The sequence below is a fragment of the Pneumocystis carinii genome (assembly GCF_001477545.1).
Source record: "Pneumocystis carinii B80 chromosome Unknown supercont1.8, whole genome shotgun sequence".
Lineage (NCBI taxonomy): Eukaryota > Fungi > Ascomycota > Pneumocystomycetes > Pneumocystales > Pneumocystaceae > Pneumocystis > Pneumocystis carinii.
Genome location: NW_017264720.1, coordinates 154,249 through 175,420, shown reverse-complemented (window position 1 = coordinate 175,420; position 21,172 = coordinate 154,249). Strand labels below are relative to the sequence as shown.

Genomic DNA, 21,172 nt, shown 5'->3' with positions numbered 1-21,172 from the left:
AAGAAAATCTAAATGAATCGAAAAATGTATTGAAATTGAATCAAAATATTCGTAGTGAAAAAATGTAAATTTTCTAATATATTAATGAAAAAGAAATTTGTTTATTGAGGTATATCAGATGAAGGAATATCTTCATTAAATGAAGGACCAAATACAGGTAGTTGCTATATTTATGTTAAAAAATTAGTTATATAGAAAATTGGTAATATACTTGATGAATTTGTGTACGTACACGAGGAATTCCTTGAGAAAAGAAAAGTACTATAAAATATTATGTATTTTCTTATATTAAAGGTTTTAAACGATACCTGCAAGTGTAGCACTACCGCCCCATATGAATAATGAAATAAGTCTATTTTAATAAGATTTAATCATAAAAACATGAAAAAAAACCCATTCTGTGTAATTTTCTTAAGATATCTTTCATATGTTTGATCTGTTTTAAAAAAAAAGTCGTTTTTCTTTAAAGTCTTAAGTAAATCAGAATTTTATATAAAAAGTATATAAAAACAAACCGAAATTTTTCTAACTCCTGAAATACCATAATATATACATTTTCTACTTGAAATAATGTTCATTTTTATCAAAAATATACGCTAAAAACCTCTATTTTCCTCCACTTTTTGCTAAATTTTTTTTGGAGGTTGGAGCTTAGGCATCGGGGCTTACACTAAGTAATAAGGTAGATAAGATAAGATGATGAATTGATAATATTAAGGACTAGAATTATGTATAAATAAGGTCATAATATGTATATTTATTGTTAAATTAGTATATTTTTAATTGAAAATAATGATAAGTTTTATAATGAGAAAATCATGAATATGTAGTGTTAAGAAAGATGAGTATATTTTTTAGATAAAATGGTAGATTTGATTTGATAGATTTAGTGTATTGAATGTAGTTAAGAAGTATTTTTGATAAAGTTTATAATTGTGCTTTAAACAAAGCAATTAAACCCATGTCTCCGACGGCTATTAGATAAGAACCATCATTATTGATTGAAAGTTGTCGAATAGCAGTAGAAGTTTTTGGAATGGTTAGTACGATATGAGGTTTAATTAGTGTATATGGATCTTTGTAGTCTATATTTTCGGATATTTCCCATATGAATATTTTTGCTTTAAAATTTCCAATTGTTAAGAGTGTTTGGAAATTATTATCAGTATCTAGTGAATTCCAAACAGTAAAACGCATGAACCATGGATTACAATCCAGGATCATGAATTGTAATAGTTTTTGAAGGCCGCTTCCGAAAAAGCTTCTTGTTTCTGACCATTCATAAGTTGTTGGTGCACAATCTGGACGAGGTGGGTCTGCTTTACTATCAAATCCATGAATTTTCCAAAGGATAATTTTGCCTTCTTCAGCTGATTTAGAAAAGATAAGATCTCCATAAAATTCTACACAATCTACATAATTTGTATGTATTGCAGTTGTAGAAAAATGCTAATAATTGTTAATTTAAAAAAAAAAGTTATTTTTTTACAGGATATGGTAAAAAAATCATGTTATCTTGAATTTTATAGTATTTTTCTGCTTTATTTGCCTTTAAAAAAGTAGGTACTGTCCATATCTTTATAGAATGATCCATTCCTCCAGAAAGTATATATTGAGCTGACCTATGAAATGCCTATAAAAAATAAGATAAATTATTTTAATAATAAAATAATACAATTGTTAAAACTCGATCATCATGACCTCCTTCTCCTCCACATGAAACTAATGTAGGTTGCGATGTATTTTCTTCCATAAGTGACCATATACGAATAGTATGATCAAATGATGCTGTTGCTATAATAGATGAATTTACTGGTGATACTTTAATATCTAAAATTTCCTAATAATTCAATATTTAATATATATATATAAAGATTTCTTACATCTCCATGTCCTTTTAACACTTTTAATACTTTTCCTGAATATATATCTATAATTTTAATTACACTTGATGCTCCTGCAACACATAATAATGGCTTATTTGTGTCGTTTTCTATAGTCCATGCACAACAACATAGATTTTCCTCTTTCTATTAGTTCTTTCAACAAAAAAATATACAATAAATATTATTGTATACGTTTAAATCATGATATGTAGATAATACTGAAATTTTGTTTCCATTTGTTTTCGCTATAATAATCTTTCATATGTTAACTTTATTTAAACTTAATATAAAAAGTTTTCTACTCTTTTATTCCCTACAATTGCAAATATATCTTCATTTTTTGCTGTTTTTTGTGGAAAAAATTTAATATCAAAAAATGATATATTATTTTTCGCCTATTAAACTATTAATACTTGTTAATACTTGTTTCTTTTACAAAAAGGCATGTTTCAATATTAAATTTTTTCATATTAATTCTGTTTTTTATAAATAAAAACCTTATAATTTCCAATCTTAATAAATATCTAGCAATTCAATTAATTTATTATAAAAATAATAACCTTATAATACATACCTTTATATATATCTCTTTAATATTAAAAATTTTATTAATTTATTAATAAAAAATAATCTTAATATTAATAAATTCCCCTTATTTTATATAAATATTATATAAATATCAAGGTTTTTTTCTATTTTTTACACTAATTTCCTTTATTTATTAAAAAAAACTTATAATTTATTGTTTTTTTTACAAAAAATTAACATTTTCTCTTAATTTCTTAATTTTAATTAAGATTTTTTAAGACTTTTTTAAGATTTCTTAAGATTTCTTAAGATTTTTAATAATCGAGTCTAAAAATTTCTTAACGACAAGATTTTTTTTAACATTAAAGTTAAGAAATTTTAATAAGTATTAAGAAAATCTTAAGAAATCTTAATAATTTTTATAGGAATCTTAATAAATATTTAATAAAAATGGGAAGCCTTTTTGCAGATATTCCTTTTATTAAGAAGGATGTTATATTTGGATTAATGGAGATATATAGAGATGATGATTTCGAAAATAAGGTAGATCTTAGTGTAGGGATTTATAGAGATGAATATGGAAATACTACGCCACTTTCTTGCGTGAAAAAGGCAAAAAAAATGGCCTAAATAGCATATTTTTTGATGAAAATAGGCAGAATCTATGTTAATTTCGGATCCAGAATATAATCATGAATATTTAGCTATTGATGGGTTTTACCCGTTTATAGAGCACTCTAAGAAGCTTATTTTTGGGAAAGAATCACCATTAATTAAAAATGGCTGTGTATTATTTCTTAAAAAGTTTTTTATTGAATAATAAATAATAAGGTTTCGTCAATTCAAACGATATCTGGAACGGGAGCGAATCATCTTGGAGCTTTATTTATGTCTATATATAACAAAAGAAAAATTTGTTATTTTAGTAAACCTACATGGTGTAATTTTTATGAAAATATTTTTTTAATATTTTAATTTAAAATAGCAAATCATCATCCTATTTTTGGACATGTTGGTTTTACTGTTAAAGAATATCCATATTTTGATAAATCGACATGTGGATTAGATTTTGAAGGAATGATTGGAACATTACAAGAAGCACCAGAAAATAGTATTGTTCTTCTTCATGTATGTGCTCATAATCCGACTGGAGTTGATCCTAGTCGAGAACAATGGATAAAAATATGTGATGTGATGCAAGTATGATTTAAAAATGATTTAATTTGTATTATCTTATCTTAAAGGAAAAAAAACTATTTCCTTTTTTTGATGTTGCATATCAAGGGTTTGTATCAGGAGATTTAGATGAAGATGTTTGGCCTATTCGACATTTTTCAGAGCGAGGTTTAGAGCTTTCAGTATGCCATTCGTTTTCTAAGAATTTTGGGTTATATGGTCAACGATGTGGTTGTTTTCATTTGGTAACCAAATCATCTGAAATAGCGAAAAATGTTCAGAGTCAGCTTGTTCGTTTACAGAGAAATGAAATATCTGTATATAACTGTTTTTTTTTTTTTTGATTTCTTTATAATAATGATTAGTCTCCTCCTTCTCATGGAGCAAAAATAGTTTCTCTTATTTTAGATAGTGAAGAGCTTACTCAAGAATTGAAATTTAATATTTTAGAAATGTGGGGTAGAATTAGGAAGATGAGGGAATTGTTTTATCAAGAGTTAATAAAACTTGGTACGCCTGGTTCATGGGATCATATAATAAAACAAGTTATAGCAGCTTTTTAATATATAATACTAATTCCTATAGGTGGGAATGTTTTCGTATTTAAATATGAGCGAGAAACATATTCGCCGTTTACATGATGAATTTCATATTTATATGCCTCCGAATGGGAGGATTTCTATGGCTGGTTTAAGGTAAATTTCTGTAGTTAGTTAGGATTTTTTTAATAAATTAGACTTGGGAATATAGAGTATGTTGCTAAGGCATTTGATACTGTTATTCGTGATTTATAAATTATAATTTTTGTTTATTGAAAATACTTTATGATTTTCAATGAATGTTTTTTATCAATTTAGTATTATTTTTATTAGATAATTTTATCAGATAAATTATTTCTTAAAGATTGATAATATTTATTTAAGTAGTTGATTTTTTAGAATTAATGTTTGCTATGAAAACAGAAATTATGCCACGTATTTTAACACAAGTATTTGTAAATAATTATAGACGTTGTTTTTTCGCTATGTAATAAATATTAATTACTATTTCCCCCAAAGATAAAATAAAGTATTGTTTTCTATGATTTCGCCTGTAGTATTTGTAAGTTTATTTATATTTTTCTGTAGTTCTATTTCAGATAAATCATTTAAATTTGAATTATTATATGAATTTTTTGATGTATTGTTATATATTTCGGCAAATTGTGCTCTTTTTTTTTCAGTTAATTTTACTATTCTTTCTTCAATAGTCCCTCTTATTATATATAACCAAACAAATGTCTAAAAATTTATTATGATTTATAAATTACTATATATTAGTACCTGTTTGTTTTGACCAATCCTATGTATACGACTTATAGCTTGCAACTCAATGGCAATATTAACTAGAGGTTCGCCTAAAAATTATTAGATAAAACATAAATATAAATTATATTATACATAAAAAGACATTTGTTGCATTCGTTAATGTAAGACCAGCTGATTGTGAGCGAGCATGAAGCATAAAAACTTCGATCTAAATTAACATAAGAAAATATAATTTGTATTCACACATAACATACAGAACTATCATTTTTAAATCTTGCCACAGGATCGTTTTCTATATTTCCTTTTTTCCCAGATTTTGTGATAATTGTATCTAGTCTGCTAAATTTAATTCCATTATTAGTAAATGCATGATGCAAAATGTCTAACATCTCCTTCCATTGACTAAAAATGACTGATTTGGGGCCAATTGAATCTCCTTTACGCATCCACTATATACTTTATTAAAAGTAATTTCAGTTAGATAATAAATTACCAGTATGTGTTTAACAATCATATCAACTTTAACCCCATATGACTCTTTTAATTCTATATTTTTAATTTCTAAAAACATTTTATCAATTTCATCACTTCTTTTTTTTGAATCTTGATTTAAAGAATAAATATTAGAATTTTTAGGTATGTTGTTGGTTTTAGAATTATTATGTACTATGTTATAGTAATTTGTTTCTTTAATTTCTGCCTTTATTAAATAATTAGAAAAATATATATATAATTTCCTATTAAAAATTACCTTACATGATGGACATGTTTGATGTTTAGTGAGCCACTGCATCATGCAAAATTTACAAAATATATGTCCTACTATGTATTAAATTACATATTTTTTTTGTGTTATTTATTACCACATTCTGTTAAAATTCCTAGATTTCATAATAAATAATTTTAAAATATATGGATTTGCTTACCAAAATCAAATATATTTTGACATATAACACATATTTTATCTATTTCAGATTCATTATTAGATGTTTTAGAAAGATACTTTAAATAGCGTAAACGTCCTTGATTTGAATGTATGGTCAATTCATAACTTTTTATTTTTTCGTCTAATTCTTTCATTTTTTTTGCATAATTTTGAGGTTCAAGAAGTTCTTCATCTAACTCAGCTACACAATCTGAAATTATTTGAAGTTGACGATAATATTCAATTCGTGCATTGTGTACATATGAAAGATCTGATATTTCTCTACTACTGTTTAATTATTTCAAAAAAATATAAATATTTATTACTTTTCTAATTTAACAGTTATTTTTATTTCATTCTTTAAAATTTCTGATAGATTATATGTTTCAAAATTTGAAATACTTTGTATTTTTCTATATTTCTTTCCTTTTATATTAGTATCATTTATTTGTTTTGAGATATATGAATTATCTATTATTGATTTAAGAGATAAGCTAGGTACTGGTCGCAATTCCTCTGTAATACATGTTAGTTGATGTTTTAATTGTGTTTGTTGATTAGAAAGGCGAGATTGTGTTTCTACAATTGTAAGAAAACTCTTTTCTCCATCTTAAAAATTAGTTTAAAATATTACGAAGGTTGTTTATACTTAAAGTTTCAATTCTTGATGCAATTGCACTTCGAAGAGCTTCCTAGTATTCATTAAAATAAATATAATGAAAAAACAATTATATAAAACCAAGTATTGATACGCATCTTCCATAATATCCAATGATTTAATATATTCTTCACCAGTGACATTTTCGTTATGATCTACTAAAGCATAAAGTGATAACTCAATTATTTTTCGGCGCCATTCATTAATTTTATCAGTTTGATTGTTTAATTTTTTAATTATATTTAATAAAGATTTATCATGAGATGAATGAATTTTGTTTATAATTTCAGAGATATTCATTTTTTGAATTGTTACAAATTCATTATTTTTAGCTCTTTCTGATAGCTTTTTCATTAAAAAAAGTGCCTTACTTTCTGTTTCTGATAAAATCTAATTTTATAAATAAAAATAAATACATGTACAGATAAATACCTCTCTTCGAATTTGTTCAGCTTTACTGTAATATTCATCTTCTTTCTCTTTGTTTCCAAGTTGATAATATGCTGTTGCAATAAAAAAAGTAAATCTATGGGCAAGATTTCGCCAATGCCTTATATGAGTTTGTATAGATTTTATTGGAACTTTTTTTTCTTCTGTATTATAATAATTATCGTTTGTATTTTCATCTATTGTACCCATAGAGTTTTTGATTTCATTTTTTGAATCTATTAAACCATGTTGTTTTGCCTTTTCTATTTCTTGTTCAAATAATTTCATTTTGTCATAGATAATTTCTAATATAGGAAGCCAGATATCTAACGCTTCTTGTGGCTTATTTTTGCCTTCATATAATCTTCCAATAGTGAATTTTAATGTATAAAGAGATCTTTCATCATTATCAATAGTATCATTGACTTTTTTTAACATTACATCCAAAGCTATTTAATTTTAAATATGAATTTATAACTTATGTTTCTTTACCTTCAGACAACATAATCAATTGGCCACCCAGATTCATTTTATTGACAGTTCCTACTTGCATTTGGCAACATGTTTGTCTTAATCTCAATAACCAATGTCTCATTTTATCTTTAAAATCATCAAATTTCCAATTTATACTTGCAGGATTCTTTTGATCATTAAACCCAATTTCTTCTAATGCTTGTTTTAATAAAAATGAATAATTATGTTCTTCTACTGGCGTAAAATCTAACAATAAAATTGCTCTTTCTTGCTTAGGAAGTATTACTTCATCTCCAATATATTTTTTAGTATGGCGACAAGTTATTAGTTTAAATAAAGATATAAAAGCAGATGCATTTCTTGAATCATCAATAAGACGTTTCCATATTTTGTTGCAATTAAAAGGATAAAAACGTAAAAATAATAAAAGTCCATATAGATCAGAAAGTGAATTGCGTACAGGAGTTCCAGTAATACACCATGCATGTACTCTAGGAATAGATAGAGCTGCAACTACAAAAATCAGTATAAACTATAAAAATAAAAACTATATACGAGATGCATTTGATACTCCAGTTTCAATCATTTGAGCTTCGTCAAGACATACTCTCCAAAATTGTATTTGTACTAAAGGTGAAAGTTTAGGAATATACTTTTTTCCATATCTTAATGATCTTTCTGGCATTAATTTTGTATGATGTATCTCAAAACTAAATAATTCAATATATATATATTTATTTATTTATGAAAATAATTTACCTTAAGACATTGTAACTAGTAATAATTACATCATATTCTATTAAGTCTTTAATAGAGAGATCTGATGATGAATTTTTCACTCCAACGTAATGTAAAACCTTTAAATGAGGCGCCAATTTAGAAAATTCTGTTATCCATTGTTGTAAAATTGAAATTGGCGTAACAATTAATGTTGTTTTTGATGCAATAACATAACTTTCAGTATATGGATCAAAGACTTTTTCTGATCCAGATGCTGTTTTTTTCTCGTTTCTACATATAATTTAGATCATATTTTAATTATTGAAATTTCTACTTTAAAATTAAAGCAACTACTTCTACTGTCTTTCCAAGTCCCATTTCCTAAAAATATTTAGGAATATATTCTAAAATGAATAGAAACAATACTTCTGCAAGAATTCCTCCATCAATATCTGTAAATGTATTTTTAACATCAATAATACTAGAACATATTATTCCATAAACTTTATTGTAATATATCTGTTTTCCATCTACATCCATTGATACCTCCCATGTAGGAGGAATATCGTCTTCATCAGAATTTAATGTATTAGGCATACATTTTTCTCTTTTAAGCATCCATTCAACTGCTTTTTTTTGAAATGGCAGTAAGTTTGTATTCAATTTATCTGGAGAAATAAAATTAGATGCTTTTGATTTCGGTAAACCACAAACATTGTCATAAAAAAGAGACATGTTAATAGTATCCTGAATTTCTAATGTACTTGGAAATGCATAATTCATAAGTTCTGATACAAGACTTTTTCCATATCTTGTACGTTTCTGAAATATTTTCAAATTTTCAATAGAAAACTCTGTAATATATCTCATAGATATGCATAATTCTATCATGAAATGCCATTTATTTTCCAATTCTATAAACCGCATTGTTTCATATGTTTGCAAATAATCTTTGATCAACTTTCCATATATAGGATCATTGTATGATGATCTTATTCCAAAAATAAACTCATAAACCGGTAAAAGTACTTCTAAATCCGCTTCTGAACATACATAAGCCGCAATTATTGATTTTGATTCATAATTTATCAAATGTAATAATGATTCATTCAATGTAAAAAAAATGTTTGAAACTCCTAATTTAAGCAATTCTCTTCTTTCTTTTACAATCCCTTTCCATAATTCATCATCCAAAATCTCTAATCTTATTTTAAACCGTACAAGAACCGCTTCTTTATCACTTTCAACTTGTTTTTTTTGACTTATCAACTCATTATTATCTTCTTTCACCACCTCCTTCAAAATAACATCTGTGTTAATGAAATTCTGTTGATCTGATGGAATAATAAGCATAAATATTGTATCTTTTAACCCAGATATCTAAATTTTCCTCAAATTCCCTTAAAATTCATCAATTTTTTTTTTCTGCTTTATTAAAGCATTTATGGCATTTTCTTCTCAATTATACACATAAATATTTATGTTCTGTTGGTTTTTCTCTTATAAAAAAACCCTTTTTATATTAAATTATTTAAACTTATTTTTCCTTCAATTTTCTACTGTTTCCGCTCACTTTTAAAAGCTGAAAAAAGGCTAATATATCAAAAAAACTAGGCAAAACTCGATTTTATATTCTTTTTCTCTTGTTTTTATTATTAAAAACCCTTTTTCTATCTTATTTAAACAATCTCTTAAATTTCGTAGTTGCTTCGACAGCAATTTTTTCTATTAAAAGCTTCTCATAAAATATACTAAAATTAAGCAGGATATTTAAGATATTTTCTTTAGATTAGGAGACTATGAAATCTTTATTTTCTAAGGGTATTTTGTCCTTTTTTTTTGGGAAAAAAAGCGCTAAAATTGGCTATTTTCAATAGAATATAGTACAGAAGATATTAAAGGCGAAAGCCGTATTAGAAGATCAGCGTTTTCAATGGATGAATTGGTCGCCAGACCATCTTCTGATGTTAATACGGTTTATGATATCTTAACAAGATCTTATAAGTGTTATGGATCAAGAAAAGCCTTTGGATTTCGTAGAATACTTCAATTACATACTAAAAATAAAGAAGTGACTAAAGTTATTGGTGGGAAAGAGATAAAGGTTCAAAAGGACTGGATGTATTATGAACTTAGTGATTTTGAATATGTTACATATGAAGAATTTTATGAAAAAGTACATAATATAGGATCAGGGCTTCGTTACATGGGATTATCAAAAAATGATAGAATTTCAATATATGCAGCGACAAGGTAGTATTTTTTTATGTTTTTAATAGTTTTTTATGATTTTTAGTTTGGAATGGTTAACTATGGCATTTTGTATGTATTTTGTTTTATTATATATATATAAATATTATATAATATATACTAATTTTTGAAAAGCATGTATTTCTCAGACATTAACAATTGTTGCGGCATATGATACTCTTAGGGATGGAGTTTTGCCATGTTTTATTGAGACAGAGATTAAGGGAGTATTTTGTGATGCAGCTCTTCTTTCAGTTATTGCAGTTTTTGTTAATTCTGTTACTACATTAAAGCTTATAGTATATTCTGGAAAGGCTAATGAGAATGATCTTGAAAGTTTTAAAGAGTTTAAGGATCTAAAGGTTCTTTCTATTGAAGAATTAGAATGTCTTGGCAAAAATAATCTAGTAGAACCAGAACCTCCATTACCAGATGATCTTATTTGTATTATGTATACATCAGGATCTACTGGTATTCCTAAGGGGGTTGTTATGTCTCATAAAAATATTGTTGCAGCAGGTTTTTAAACGTTTTTATTAAATTTTATATTAAAAGTGACAAGTTTCTGCAATATCATCTGTGTTTGGATATTATATAACTGATGATGACTCTGTCTTATGTTATCTTCCCCTTTCACATATTTATGAGTTTGTTTTTGAGCTATTTTCTTTTTATTCTGGTCTTCTTATTGGTTATGGAACTGTGAAAACTTTGAGTGATACTAATTGTTTGAATTCTAAAGGTGATATTCAAACATTTAAGCCTACAATAATTACAGGGTATATTTAGTCTATTTTTGTGAATATTAATGGTTTAAATTAGAGTACCTGCTGTTTGGGAAAGCGTGAGAAAAGGAATAATTGAAAAACTCAATTCATCTTCTAGTATAAAGCAAAAGTTGTTTTGGGCTGCGTATAGAATCAAGTCTCGTCTTTTATTTCATTCTGTTCCTGGTGTTGGCATTTTAAATGCTCTCGTATTTAAACATATAAGAGCTGCTATGGGTGGACGTCTTAGAGTTATTTTTAATGGCGGTTCTCCTATCTCATTAGAAACTCAAAAATTTTTGAGTACGGTTTTGTGTCCTATGCTTATTGGTTATGGTCTTACTGAAACTTGTGCGTATGTTTATATGATTTTCGTTTATAAATTCTTTACATTTATCTAGAATATGTACAATAATGGCTCCTTCTGGTTTTTCCTTAGGAACTGTTGGTTCTCTTTCTGTAACTCTTGAAGCTAAACTTGTTGATGTTCCAGATGCTGGTTATTATACTAGTTCAACTCCACAACAAGGAGAAGTATGGCTTCGTGGTACATCTATATCAAAAGGCTATTTCAATCGTGATGAAGAAAATAAAGAAGCTTATACTGATGATTTTTGGTTCAAGACTGGTGATATTGGTGAATGGACTGAAGATGGACAACTTCGAATAATTGATCGAAAAAAAAATTTGGTAAAAACATTAAATGGGGAATACATTGCATTGGAAAAAGTATATCAATATCTTTATTTATCTTATTATTTTTCTAATATTTATAAGTTGGAATCAGTTTATCGTTCTTGCAATATTATTAGTAATATTTGTGTTTATGCAGATCCATATCATCTTAAGCCTGTAGCTATTGCAACTCCTTCAGATACTCTTAAAAAGCGTCTTTTAGACAATAAAATATCATTCGAAGATGATATTTCTCTTATTTGTAAAAATAAGGAAGTTCGATATTTTGTTTTAAATCAGTTATTGGAAATAGCAAAAAGAAATAATTTTGCTACAATTGAATATTTGGAAAATATAATTCTCATTGACGAGGAATTTTCTTCTCAAAACGTATCTATTTATTTATCTATATATATATATATTACTTTCATACTGATTTTTTTAAGGGTTTATTAACAGCTGCACAAAAATTTCAAAGAAAAAAAATCTATGCTAAATATAAAGAAGAAATCGATGCTGCTTTTCAAAGTCTTAACTGATTTCTTAGGTTTTTTTCCCCCATTTTTTAACAATTCCTTTCACTTAACTAATATATAGAAATATTTCCCTCAAAATTAAAATTTATACTTTGAATATTCAATATTAATTTATTTCTTATTAAATTTAATCATAATTTAGGAATAATACTTTCTTAATCAAAAAAAAATCATTTTTTATTATTAAAATCTTTAAAATCTATTTTTATTCCTTTAGTTCTATGTTTTTCTTATTTCATATTTAAATAATACTTAAATTATACTTTATCTTCAATTATTTTGAATTATCTTGAATTATCTTGCTATTTATTAAGGCTTATATATATTGGCTATTTTGATCAACCGGTAGACGTCAAAAAATTGAAAAAAGGCTATAAGTCTAGAAATAATTTGTTTTAAGAAAATATAATGTCATTAAACGATTTGTCAGTGTAAGTTTATATGTTTTACTTTTTTTCTGGTTGAAAAACGGCTAATATTTGGCTTTTTAGAACTCAAACAAAGCTATTAGATTGGGCAGATGATGAATATTCTGGTAGGTAAAGGTTCTAATCAGTAATTCTTATTGTAATTGGGTCTATAAAGAGTCTTCCTTAATGCCTAATGTCTTTGAAGGCCCGGAAGATATCAGAACAGTTGTTGAATATTATGTTGAGAATGGAAAAAAGTTTAAAATAACTAAAAAGATCAAAAAAATGGTTGTAAAGGAGAAGGATAATCCAGCAATTGAAGAACGTAAAAACTGGAAGAAATTTGGTGTTGAAAAGGGTCGTGGACCAGGACCGGATCCGAGTACTACAAGTATTGGGGAAAATATAGTTCTTAAGTTTCAATTAGGATGGTCAAAGGTTTATTTTATGGGATTTTATGTGTTTTTTTAGGTTGATTGGGTTAGAATGTATATAAGGGTTTTGAGGAGGATCAATCAGTTAATAAAACGACGAAAGATACGTTTAAGGATAAAAAGGTAGCATGCCGTCTTTGTAAGGGAGATCATTTTACGGCAAGATGTCCTTATAAAGATACTCTTCAGCCTTTTGATGAAGTGAATAATGCAGCGAATTTAAATATTTCGAATAAATCAGTGATGCCTTCTGAGTCTAGTGCAGAAACAACAGGACGATATATTGTTCCTCATTTAAGAGTTGGAAGATCTGCAGGCGGAGATTCTATGTTTAGACGGGATAAAGATGAATATTTTACGGTGAGAGTTACAAATGTATCAGAAGATGCACGTGAAGAAGATATTCGTGAACTATTTGAAAGATTTGGGAGAATTTCCCGACTTTATTTGGCTAAAGATAAAGAAACAGGAAGAGGAAAGGGTTTTGCATTTATTAGTTATTATGATAGGATGGATGCGGCAAAAGCTATTGAAAAAATGGATAAATATGGATATGATAATTTGATCATAAGGGTGTGTTGAATTTTATTTTTATTATTATAATTAATTATAATATTAGTGTGAATTTTCAAAATCTAGGGATTGAGTTTTTTATACATATAGCATAATTCGGTTTTTCAGTGTTTAAAATCCTTAATTCTTTTTATAATATGGTCAGTATATTATATATTTAAATAAATTCTAAATAAGAGGCTTGTTTTTGTTTAATTTTTTGAATTTGTATTTAAAATAGAATCTTTCTACTTTACAATTTTATAACTAGTAAAAGATAATAACTTTGTTTTATTTCTGGGTACTAAAACCTTGCTATTTTAATTTTCGAATATTATGGATTATTTCTGCATTATAATTGCTATCATTATTTGTTATTTTGGTTTATGAGTATATCTTTTAAAATATTTTTATTCTTTTAAAATTCTTAATACTTATAAAACTACATAAACAATGTCTTTTTGAAACTATCTTACTAATTAGACTTAAAAAATGCTTCATCTAAAACTAAATCCTAGATATAATTAGAAATTATCATTCAAAAATTTCTGATAAAAGTAAAAATTATAAAAAGCAGGAACTAAAATGATAAATTAGATTATATCCCAATAAAGTTTTGCATAAAACAAGCTTTATTTATTTATTAAATTCTTTTTTCTTGGATTCCTACTGAATTTTTGAATTTATATATGTACATTTTAAGATAAATTGCGAAAAAGATTTTTGGATAGTTACTAATAAGATATATATGTCTAAATGTTTAAGAGAGTCCGTTAAAAAGTGGACTTAACTGAGGACCAAGGCCAAGACCGCAATGTTCCATTCCTACTTCTTGATCTTCTTCGAATAATTCAATGTTAGTCTTGAGCTTATTCTTATGTCTCGTTTTTTTCAATTTGTTTTTCTTATGACGAACAGTAGTTCCTAAAATTGGAACATTGCTACGTTGTCTTCTTGATTTGTTTGTCAATACAAACCATTCTCCCTTGATAAGTTCATCACGCGTATTCATAAATCTTTGTTGGTGACGACGGAATGTTCCTATAGGAATCTTATCCCAACGATAAAAATCAGACAAATAGTTTTTAGTAATGGAGGAAGATGAATCTGAAGAAGAAAGCTGAACAAATGCTGACGTATCTAGTATATCATCTAGGCTTGGAATGGATGATGGTGAAAGATTTGAAGTAGATGATAAAATAGTGCAGGATGATGTCACAGGGTTAATTACATTGGTACTAGTACCATCAATGATGCCAATTGGCCTTTTTAAATCACGTGTCCATGTTCCTAATATCGGAGGCTTATTCTGTGTATTACAAGTAGTAGTCCTGGAATTTGAAGATGAATTTGTAGAAACAGTCTCTATATTGAAATTTTCTTTTTTATTCGACGTTGATGTTTTAAAATTATGTGATTCCGAAGCATGATTGTTTGTTTCTGTAAAATGTGAATGCCCTTTTCCAAAATTATTATCAGATATTTCAACTTTTGTTTGATTTTTTTTTTTTATTATGAAATTTTGATCTTCATCTGTTGTATAACCTTTTTCATTCGATATGTCAAAGTTGTTTTCAAAAAACGGCTTATCCGAAACCGAATTAACCTCTTTTATGTCACTCGTATCATTTGTTTCCGAAAAAAGTGAAGTACAGAAGCTCCATAGATCATCTGATGAATTATATTCCTCATACGTTTGTTTTCTAAACAATGGTATATATGAATTCTCATCTTGCAAATCTCCCGACCAAAATATATCTTCATCATTACTATAGGAAATTTGTGTTTTTGAACTATCATGATTAACTTGAGAATTCTTATCTTTAACAAGAATGCTATATGTTTTTTCTGCTTCTGATCCTTCCGTACTCGATCTTCTCCTATTATTTATTCCATTGGACTCCTTAAATGATGATGCTGATGATGAATCATCAAAATAAAATATACCACCATCGTCATCGTCATGATATTCTAAATCCGATAATTCATTAAAAAACTTATTTTTAGATATTTTTGATCGGAAAACATTCTCTCTTTCCTCTGATTCTTGACTTGATCCATTTATTTCTATCCAATTCCGCTCTTTTACTCCTGATAATAACCCTGATTTACCACTTTTTTTATTAAATGAAAAATCATTGCAAACTACTATTTCATCTGAAATATCACAACATGCTTCCGATGCTCCATTACAATATTTTCTTTCCATTATTTTATCCATAATTATATCTGACCCCTTAATATTGCTTTTATCATTTCCTATAGGCATTATTTCTTTATCGCTCAAATAAAGTCTCGGTTGTTTCTGTCGTTCAAGACTCTTTGGAATCGAAAATTCCTGGATACGCTTTCCATTATATATTGAACTTTCTTCATTTATTTCTATCTTCTTTACATTCTTCCCGTACTTCATTAAACTCGAATCTTTCAAAACCACCGGTACCCCCTCTTCTCCCTCATTCATACTACTATTTTCTCCTTCATTTTCAAGCGATAAAAACATCTCTCTCAGCGCAAATGACGATCCTGTCTCTTCATTTCCCTCTGTCTCCTGGCTCCTTCTATCTGGAATTTCCGCACAAAAACTCCCTCCTACATTAAAAACTCCCTCATTCTTGTCCATATTAGCCCTTTGTTTCCTCTTTTTCATCCTTATTTCCCCCACTATATTCTTATACTTTTTTTTATTTCTTGATTTCAAAAATACCCTTAAATTCGTCCTTTTTTTCTCAAAAAAAAACCCTCCTTCGCAGAAAATAGCCCTCTATAACGCTACATCCTTCGTTTCTGCTCTTTATTCTACCAATATCTCCCTTAATTCCTCTTGTTACCCATCTCCTGCTTGACGGAGGTTCTGCGGAGGTTACCGGCTATCGAGAGCTTAAATACCTTGCGGACACCCTCCCGCAAAATAAAATTAATTTCAACCTCCAAAAACCAAAATTTTTCTAAGTCCCAGAAAAAAGCGTAGAAATGAGTGCTAATGTGGAGAAAACGCAAGATACAAGCAATCCGTACTATCAGAATATGAGATATGGCGGTCAAGAAGCTTGGACACAAGATAGAAAAGAAGAAATTGAGTTTTCAGAGAAATTTAAAGTAGAGAAGAAGTGGAAAGATGTGAGTAAAGAAAAGGATAGATGTGATATATGTTTTAAGAGGGTATTTATGTAGGTATGGGCGTCAGTTTTGTTTTTTATTAGTCTTTTTGGATTTATTTATATTTCTGGAGTGTCGATCCATGAGTTTTTGAATACAGGTTAGAAGAGAGGAATTAAGAAGAAAAGGACTTATGAGATGAATAGCGGAGTATAAGAAGAAGGATTTTTCAAAGACGTCATCATTTACGATAAATTTGTAAGTTTATGTATTTTGAAAAAAAAAAAAGTAAAAAAAAATGATAGAAATACGATTTTTCTTTATGTATATGTTGTTGGGTCGGCAGCGGCATTATCGTTTTTGTATTTTTTGTTTGCACGTATATATACAAAACAATTTATATGGTCGACCGGAATTCTTCAGATAGTAAGTTTTATTTGAAAAAAAAAGAAAGAAATAGGGATGAATATGTTAATTTTGAAAGGTTTTTATGCTAGGAATTGGAATATTTTTTTTAATTAGAGGATTATATACAGCTTCAATAGGTATGTTATTACATGTGTAGGGTTAGGGTTAGGTTAAGGGTTAATGGGTTAGTGTTTTTGATATTTGCAATATTCTATGGATTTTGTTTTTATACATGGAGATCACGTATTCCATTGGCAACTATGTATCTCCAGTTTACTATGAAAGTTTGTTCGTATTTTCCTAGTGTATATTTTATAAGTTTTTTTGGAATGGTTGTTTCAATAGGATTTTTTGCATGGTAATTTATGATATTTTTTATTGATTTAATTATGTAATTAATTATAATAAGGTTTTTTATAACACTTCTTGCTTCATTTACAAAATTTTCGGAATATGGACCAGATGGGTTTAGGAAACAATCATGTATTGACAATCCAGATAAATGTAATTCTATGTATTTGCATTTAATTATTTTTTATTTATGTATGATGTTCATTTTATGAATTTTTTTTTTGATAATTTTTAGTTTTTAATGCTTATTGGATTACGGAGGTTATTAAGAATGTAATTCATACTACGATTTGTGGTATATTTGGATCCTATTATTATGGATATAATACACCGGAAGGTATTCCAAAGCATGCAGCTCTAGCTTCTTTTAAACGTACTACAACATATTCTTTTGGAAGTGTTTGTTTTGGATCATTGGTAGCATCTATCGTTCAAATCTTAAGAGATATATTTAAATCAATTATGCGTGATAGAGCTGGTTCTGGTGATATTATAGGAACAATATTTTCATGCTTTGCTTCCTGTGTACTTATCTTATTGGACTGGTTAGTTCAGTATTTTAACCATTATTGTATGTTTCTTTTATTTCATTAAACACGTTATTAAATATTTTAGGTTATGCACAAATTGCTCTTTATGGTAAAAAATATTTAAGGGCAGCAAAAGAGTAATTTTTCTATAATTTTTATTTATCATTATTAATTTTTATTAGTACATGGGATATGTTCAGACGAACCGGAATAGATGCTTTGATTAATGATTGTTTAATTGATAATGTCTTGTTTTTGTAAGTTTCTTTTTTTTTTTATGATTTTTACTAATTTTCAAGTGGTTCTCTTTTTGTTGCTTGCCTAACTGCTTTCTCCTCTTATCTTTATTTGAGATTTACTAATCCTCAATACAATAATAATGGTTCCTATTATATAGGCGTTATATTTATTTCATTCTTTATTGGTCTTCAAGTATGTAATATTGCAGTCGTTCCTATCAAATCAGGAATTGCTGCACTTTTTGTAGGTGTTTCCGAGGACAGAGAGGTTCTTCGTCGAAATTTTCCTTTGCTATATAACCAAATGTTTGGTGCCGTATGATTTGTTTTTTTATATAAAATTAAACAATCTTGATTTCATAAGTGTTATTTTACTTGATATCTGTTTTTATTTAAAATGTTTTAGATTGTTATTATATTTAGATAATATAAAGTTATTAAATAATCTTAATAAAATATCAAAAATGGCTGGTTTTTCCCTTATCGATTACTTTAGCTTGATAAGCTTTGAAGTGCAAGCTAATATAAATTGCTTAATAAATAGCTGCTTTATATTGAAAATATATAAATTTTTATCCTTTAAAATAGTATTGATGAAGATTGTTTTATGGAAAGAACCAGAGAGATCTTGTAATTTACAAAATAAATCTAATAAAAAAAAGTGGATAAAAAATATAATTTGGCATAAACAAAAAAAAGATACTTGCAACATAAATAATATATCTAATGATCGCATTGGCATTAATAGATATTCTTTTTTTGGTTTTTCTGAAAAGTTTTTGAAAAAGACTTTATTAAGAGATAAGATAATCGATTCATCTTTTAATCATGAATCAGCAGATATAATACCTTTTGACAATCTTAAAAGAAGGGATATCTTCTTATGGTCTAGAAAAATATCACCAGATTTTTTATCTTATTTATTGACATTGAAACAAAAAGATTTTGATCTAATACTTTCAAGTTTATATTATCTGAATGAAAATATCAAGAAAAATCCTTTATTTTTGTCAAAGGAAGCATACTTTAATTCTATGGAGTCTATTAAAACTAATCAAAAAAGTAAATTATATATATTGAAACAATCGTTTTATACCTTTAATTATCATTCTAAATTATGGTTAACAGTCTATATACCTAAGACGATAAGATGGTTTGTTTATATGTGGATATTATTTGTAATTACATTCGCTCTATATGAATTTGATAGAATACTTAATATAATTGAAAAAGGAATTAATACTTGGTATAGCGTAATACATTCTTATGTACGTTTAGGACTATGGATTTTTAGAAAAAAATCCTCTTGATTATGATTGATTGTTTTCAATATACTTTCAAAAATGTTGATATAATATGTTAGACAATTTTCTTATTGTTCTTCAATAATATCCTCTTTTTGAGTTTTCTCCATGGAAATTACTGTTAAACATTGATAATCTCCTGCATAATTTGCTTTCCATAATCTTACTCTTCCATCATCTCCTGCAGTTGATAATATAGTACCCGTAACATTAAAACTCACTCTCCATACTTGTGCCATATGATCATCAAAATCACCAACTAGTTCTATTATATAACCTTTTTTTGCTTGTATAGGTTCTGAATTATATATAGCATCTTCATTAGAAATTTGATTCGACTTGTTTGTTAATTTAAAAATTCGTACATGTCCATCTTTGCATGCTGTAGCAATAATATGATACGATCTCCCCATATTCGCTCCCCATGCAACATCTCGTACTAAATCTGTATGTCCATCTAATGATTCTTCTGCCTTCCATTTATTATTTTCATTTTGTCTATAAATACAAACTGTATTCATTGCCCCAACTAACAATTGCTGATCATCCCATCGAGATGGACACCATGTTAAACAAAACGAACTTTCTGTATCTCGTGGAGGCGGATTCGATAAAAGTATAATATCATCCATTAATGTCCATTGTGATAAATCATTTGGTGATAATGCTTCATAGATACGAATAACCGCATCTGCTGATACTGACGCTAATTTAAGTCCATAATGAATAGGTGCAAACCATATATCTAGAACTGCTCCTCGAGAATCTACAAGACGTGCTTTCTCATGCCACCGTTTTCCTGAATTCTTTGCCTCTAAAACAATACATAAGATTTCCATGTATAAAACACTTTTTATACAAAACCATGTTCCTGTTCTTCAAATATTCTTACTGTTCTATCTATAGAACAAATTGCTATTACTTGTCCCACTAATAATCCTAATTAATTCTTTTTTCTTCTCACTAAATATATAAATATACATACCTTTAGGATTTGCCCATATTACTTTAAGAATTGTTGCATCTGCTGATTTCCAGGAATCATTTTCTATCCATTCTGATGTTATATCATCATAATCAAATACTTTTACTCTTAAATCTGAGGAACATGTTGCTAATCTTCTTCCATAATAATCTTTATAATATTAGTCGTTTATTTATATCTTTTTTGTATATAATTCTGTTGAATACCATAAGAAACGTCATGAATTAAGTCTTCGTGATTTGTTTTAATAGTTTTCCACTCCATTAAACCCTTTTTTAATCCTTTTTAATCCTTTTTAATCCTTTTTAATCCTTTTTTAACCTTTTTTTGACCTTTTTTGACCTTTTTTAAGCCTTTTTAAGAACTTTTTAACAATTCTTAACCTTTCTTAAGGATTTTTTGACAACTTTTTAAAGATTTCTTAACAATCTTTTAACAATTCTTAACAATTTTTAACAATTTCTTGACTTTTTTAACTTTTTTTTAACCACTTTTTAATAACTTTTTAACTTTTTTAACCTTTCTTAAG

The 21,172-nt window shown here is 27.1% G+C and overlaps 10 protein-coding genes across 10 annotated transcripts; 5 read left to right on the top strand and 5 right to left on the bottom strand.

The window, feature by feature from the left end:
- Positions 1 to 55: 55 nt before the first annotated feature.
- On the bottom strand, positions 56 to 624 carry T552_01931 (hypothetical protein). The gene is made up of 5 exons (XM_018370492.1): positions 516 to 624; positions 394 to 470; positions 309 to 352; positions 212 to 261; positions 56 to 164 (listed from the first exon to the last, which is right to left on the bottom strand). The coding sequence occupies exons 1-5, from the start codon at positions 576 to 578 to the stop codon at positions 102 to 104; spliced, it is 297 nt and encodes a 98-aa protein (XP_018225778.1). The 5' UTR covers positions 579 to 624; the 3' UTR covers positions 56 to 101.
- A 258-nt stretch (positions 625 to 882) lies between these two features.
- On the bottom strand, positions 883 to 2,401 carry T552_01930 (hypothetical protein). The gene is made up of 7 exons (XM_018370491.1): positions 2,323 to 2,401; positions 2,189 to 2,281; positions 2,079 to 2,141; positions 1,884 to 2,030; positions 1,676 to 1,840; positions 1,490 to 1,633; positions 883 to 1,449 (listed from the first exon to the last, which is right to left on the bottom strand). Exons 1-7 carry the CDS (start codon positions 2,353 to 2,355, stop codon positions 928 to 930), a joined length of 1,167 nt encoding a protein of 388 aa, XP_018225777.1. The 5' UTR covers positions 2,356 to 2,401; the 3' UTR covers positions 883 to 927.
- Positions 2,402 to 2,778: 377 nt separating this feature from the next.
- On the top strand, positions 2,779 to 4,430 carry T552_01929 (hypothetical protein). Its single transcript, XM_018370490.1, has 9 exons — positions 2,779 to 2,799; positions 2,840 to 3,026; positions 3,070 to 3,201; positions 3,246 to 3,354; positions 3,400 to 3,614; positions 3,659 to 3,907; positions 3,956 to 4,135; positions 4,176 to 4,285; positions 4,327 to 4,430. Exons 2-9 carry the CDS (start codon positions 2,865 to 2,867, stop codon positions 4,382 to 4,384), a joined length of 1,215 nt encoding a protein of 404 aa, XP_018225776.1. The 5' UTR covers positions 2,779 to 2,799; positions 2,840 to 2,864; the 3' UTR covers positions 4,385 to 4,430.
- A 157-nt stretch (positions 4,431 to 4,587) lies between these two features.
- On the bottom strand, positions 4,588 to 9,528 carry T552_01928 (hypothetical protein). Its single transcript, XM_018370489.1, has 17 exons — positions 8,530 to 9,528; positions 8,438 to 8,484; positions 8,143 to 8,394; positions 7,939 to 8,093; positions 7,402 to 7,896; positions 6,913 to 7,358; positions 6,562 to 6,870; positions 6,472 to 6,514; positions 6,149 to 6,431; positions 5,824 to 6,104; positions 5,761 to 5,778; positions 5,649 to 5,716; positions 5,391 to 5,597; positions 5,152 to 5,346; positions 5,030 to 5,105; positions 4,913 to 4,986; positions 4,588 to 4,870 (listed from the first exon to the last, which is right to left on the bottom strand). Exons 1-17 carry the CDS (start codon positions 9,454 to 9,456, stop codon positions 4,634 to 4,636), a joined length of 4,113 nt encoding a protein of 1,370 aa, XP_018225775.1. The 5' UTR covers positions 9,457 to 9,528; the 3' UTR covers positions 4,588 to 4,633.
- Positions 9,529 to 9,860: 332 nt separating this feature from the next.
- On the top strand, positions 9,861 to 12,429 carry T552_01927 (hypothetical protein). Its single transcript, XM_018370488.1, has 10 exons — positions 9,861 to 9,924; positions 9,981 to 10,356; positions 10,400 to 10,425; positions 10,489 to 10,872; positions 10,916 to 11,132; positions 11,176 to 11,475; positions 11,522 to 11,849; positions 11,898 to 12,185; positions 12,242 to 12,342; positions 12,393 to 12,429. Exons 1-9 carry the CDS (start codon positions 9,903 to 9,905, stop codon positions 12,332 to 12,334), a joined length of 2,034 nt encoding a protein of 677 aa, XP_018225774.1. The 5' UTR covers positions 9,861 to 9,902; the 3' UTR covers positions 12,335 to 12,342; positions 12,393 to 12,429.
- Positions 12,430 to 12,685: 256 nt separating this feature from the next.
- T552_01926 (hypothetical protein) lies at positions 12,686 to 13,856 on the top strand. The gene is made up of 5 exons (XM_018370487.1): positions 12,686 to 12,762; positions 12,823 to 12,866; positions 12,917 to 13,179; positions 13,227 to 13,748; positions 13,795 to 13,856. Exons 1-5 carry the CDS (start codon positions 12,740 to 12,742, stop codon positions 13,819 to 13,821), a joined length of 879 nt encoding a protein of 292 aa, XP_018225773.1. The 5' UTR covers positions 12,686 to 12,739; the 3' UTR covers positions 13,822 to 13,856.
- A 586-nt stretch (positions 13,857 to 14,442) lies between these two features.
- T552_01925 (hypothetical protein) lies at positions 14,443 to 16,422 on the bottom strand. The gene has a single exon (XM_018370486.1). The coding sequence runs from the start codon at positions 16,375 to 16,377 to the stop codon at positions 14,488 to 14,490; it is 1,890 nt and encodes a 629-aa protein (XP_018225772.1). The 5' UTR covers positions 16,378 to 16,422; the 3' UTR covers positions 14,443 to 14,487.
- Positions 16,423 to 16,657: 235 nt separating this feature from the next.
- Positions 16,658 to 18,722, top strand: T552_01924 (hypothetical protein). Its single transcript, XM_018370485.1, has 11 exons — positions 16,658 to 16,847; positions 16,902 to 16,986; positions 17,033 to 17,084; positions 17,132 to 17,252; positions 17,311 to 17,371; positions 17,424 to 17,592; positions 17,644 to 17,777; positions 17,821 to 18,156; positions 18,201 to 18,252; positions 18,298 to 18,372; positions 18,415 to 18,722. Exons 1-11 carry the CDS (start codon positions 16,701 to 16,703, stop codon positions 18,674 to 18,676), a joined length of 1,494 nt encoding a protein of 497 aa, XP_018225771.1. The 5' UTR covers positions 16,658 to 16,700; the 3' UTR covers positions 18,677 to 18,722.
- A 225-nt stretch (positions 18,723 to 18,947) lies between these two features.
- T552_01923 (hypothetical protein) lies at positions 18,948 to 19,674 on the top strand (the record flags this gene model as incomplete). Its single annotated transcript, XM_018370484.1, has 2 exons — positions 18,948 to 19,607; positions 19,633 to 19,674. The coding sequence occupies 2 exons, from the start codon at positions 18,948 to 18,950 to the stop codon at positions 19,672 to 19,674; spliced, it is 702 nt and encodes a 233-aa protein (XP_018225770.1).
- A 6-nt stretch (positions 19,675 to 19,680) lies between these two features.
- T552_01922 (hypothetical protein) lies at positions 19,681 to 20,949 on the bottom strand. Its single transcript, XM_018370483.1, has 4 exons — positions 20,850 to 20,949; positions 20,644 to 20,793; positions 20,523 to 20,588; positions 19,681 to 20,472 (listed from the first exon to the last, which is right to left on the bottom strand). The coding sequence occupies exons 1-4, from the start codon at positions 20,905 to 20,907 to the stop codon at positions 19,727 to 19,729; spliced, it is 1,020 nt and encodes a 339-aa protein (XP_018225769.1). The 5' UTR covers positions 20,908 to 20,949; the 3' UTR covers positions 19,681 to 19,726.
- Positions 20,950 to 21,172: the final 223 nt, after the last annotated feature.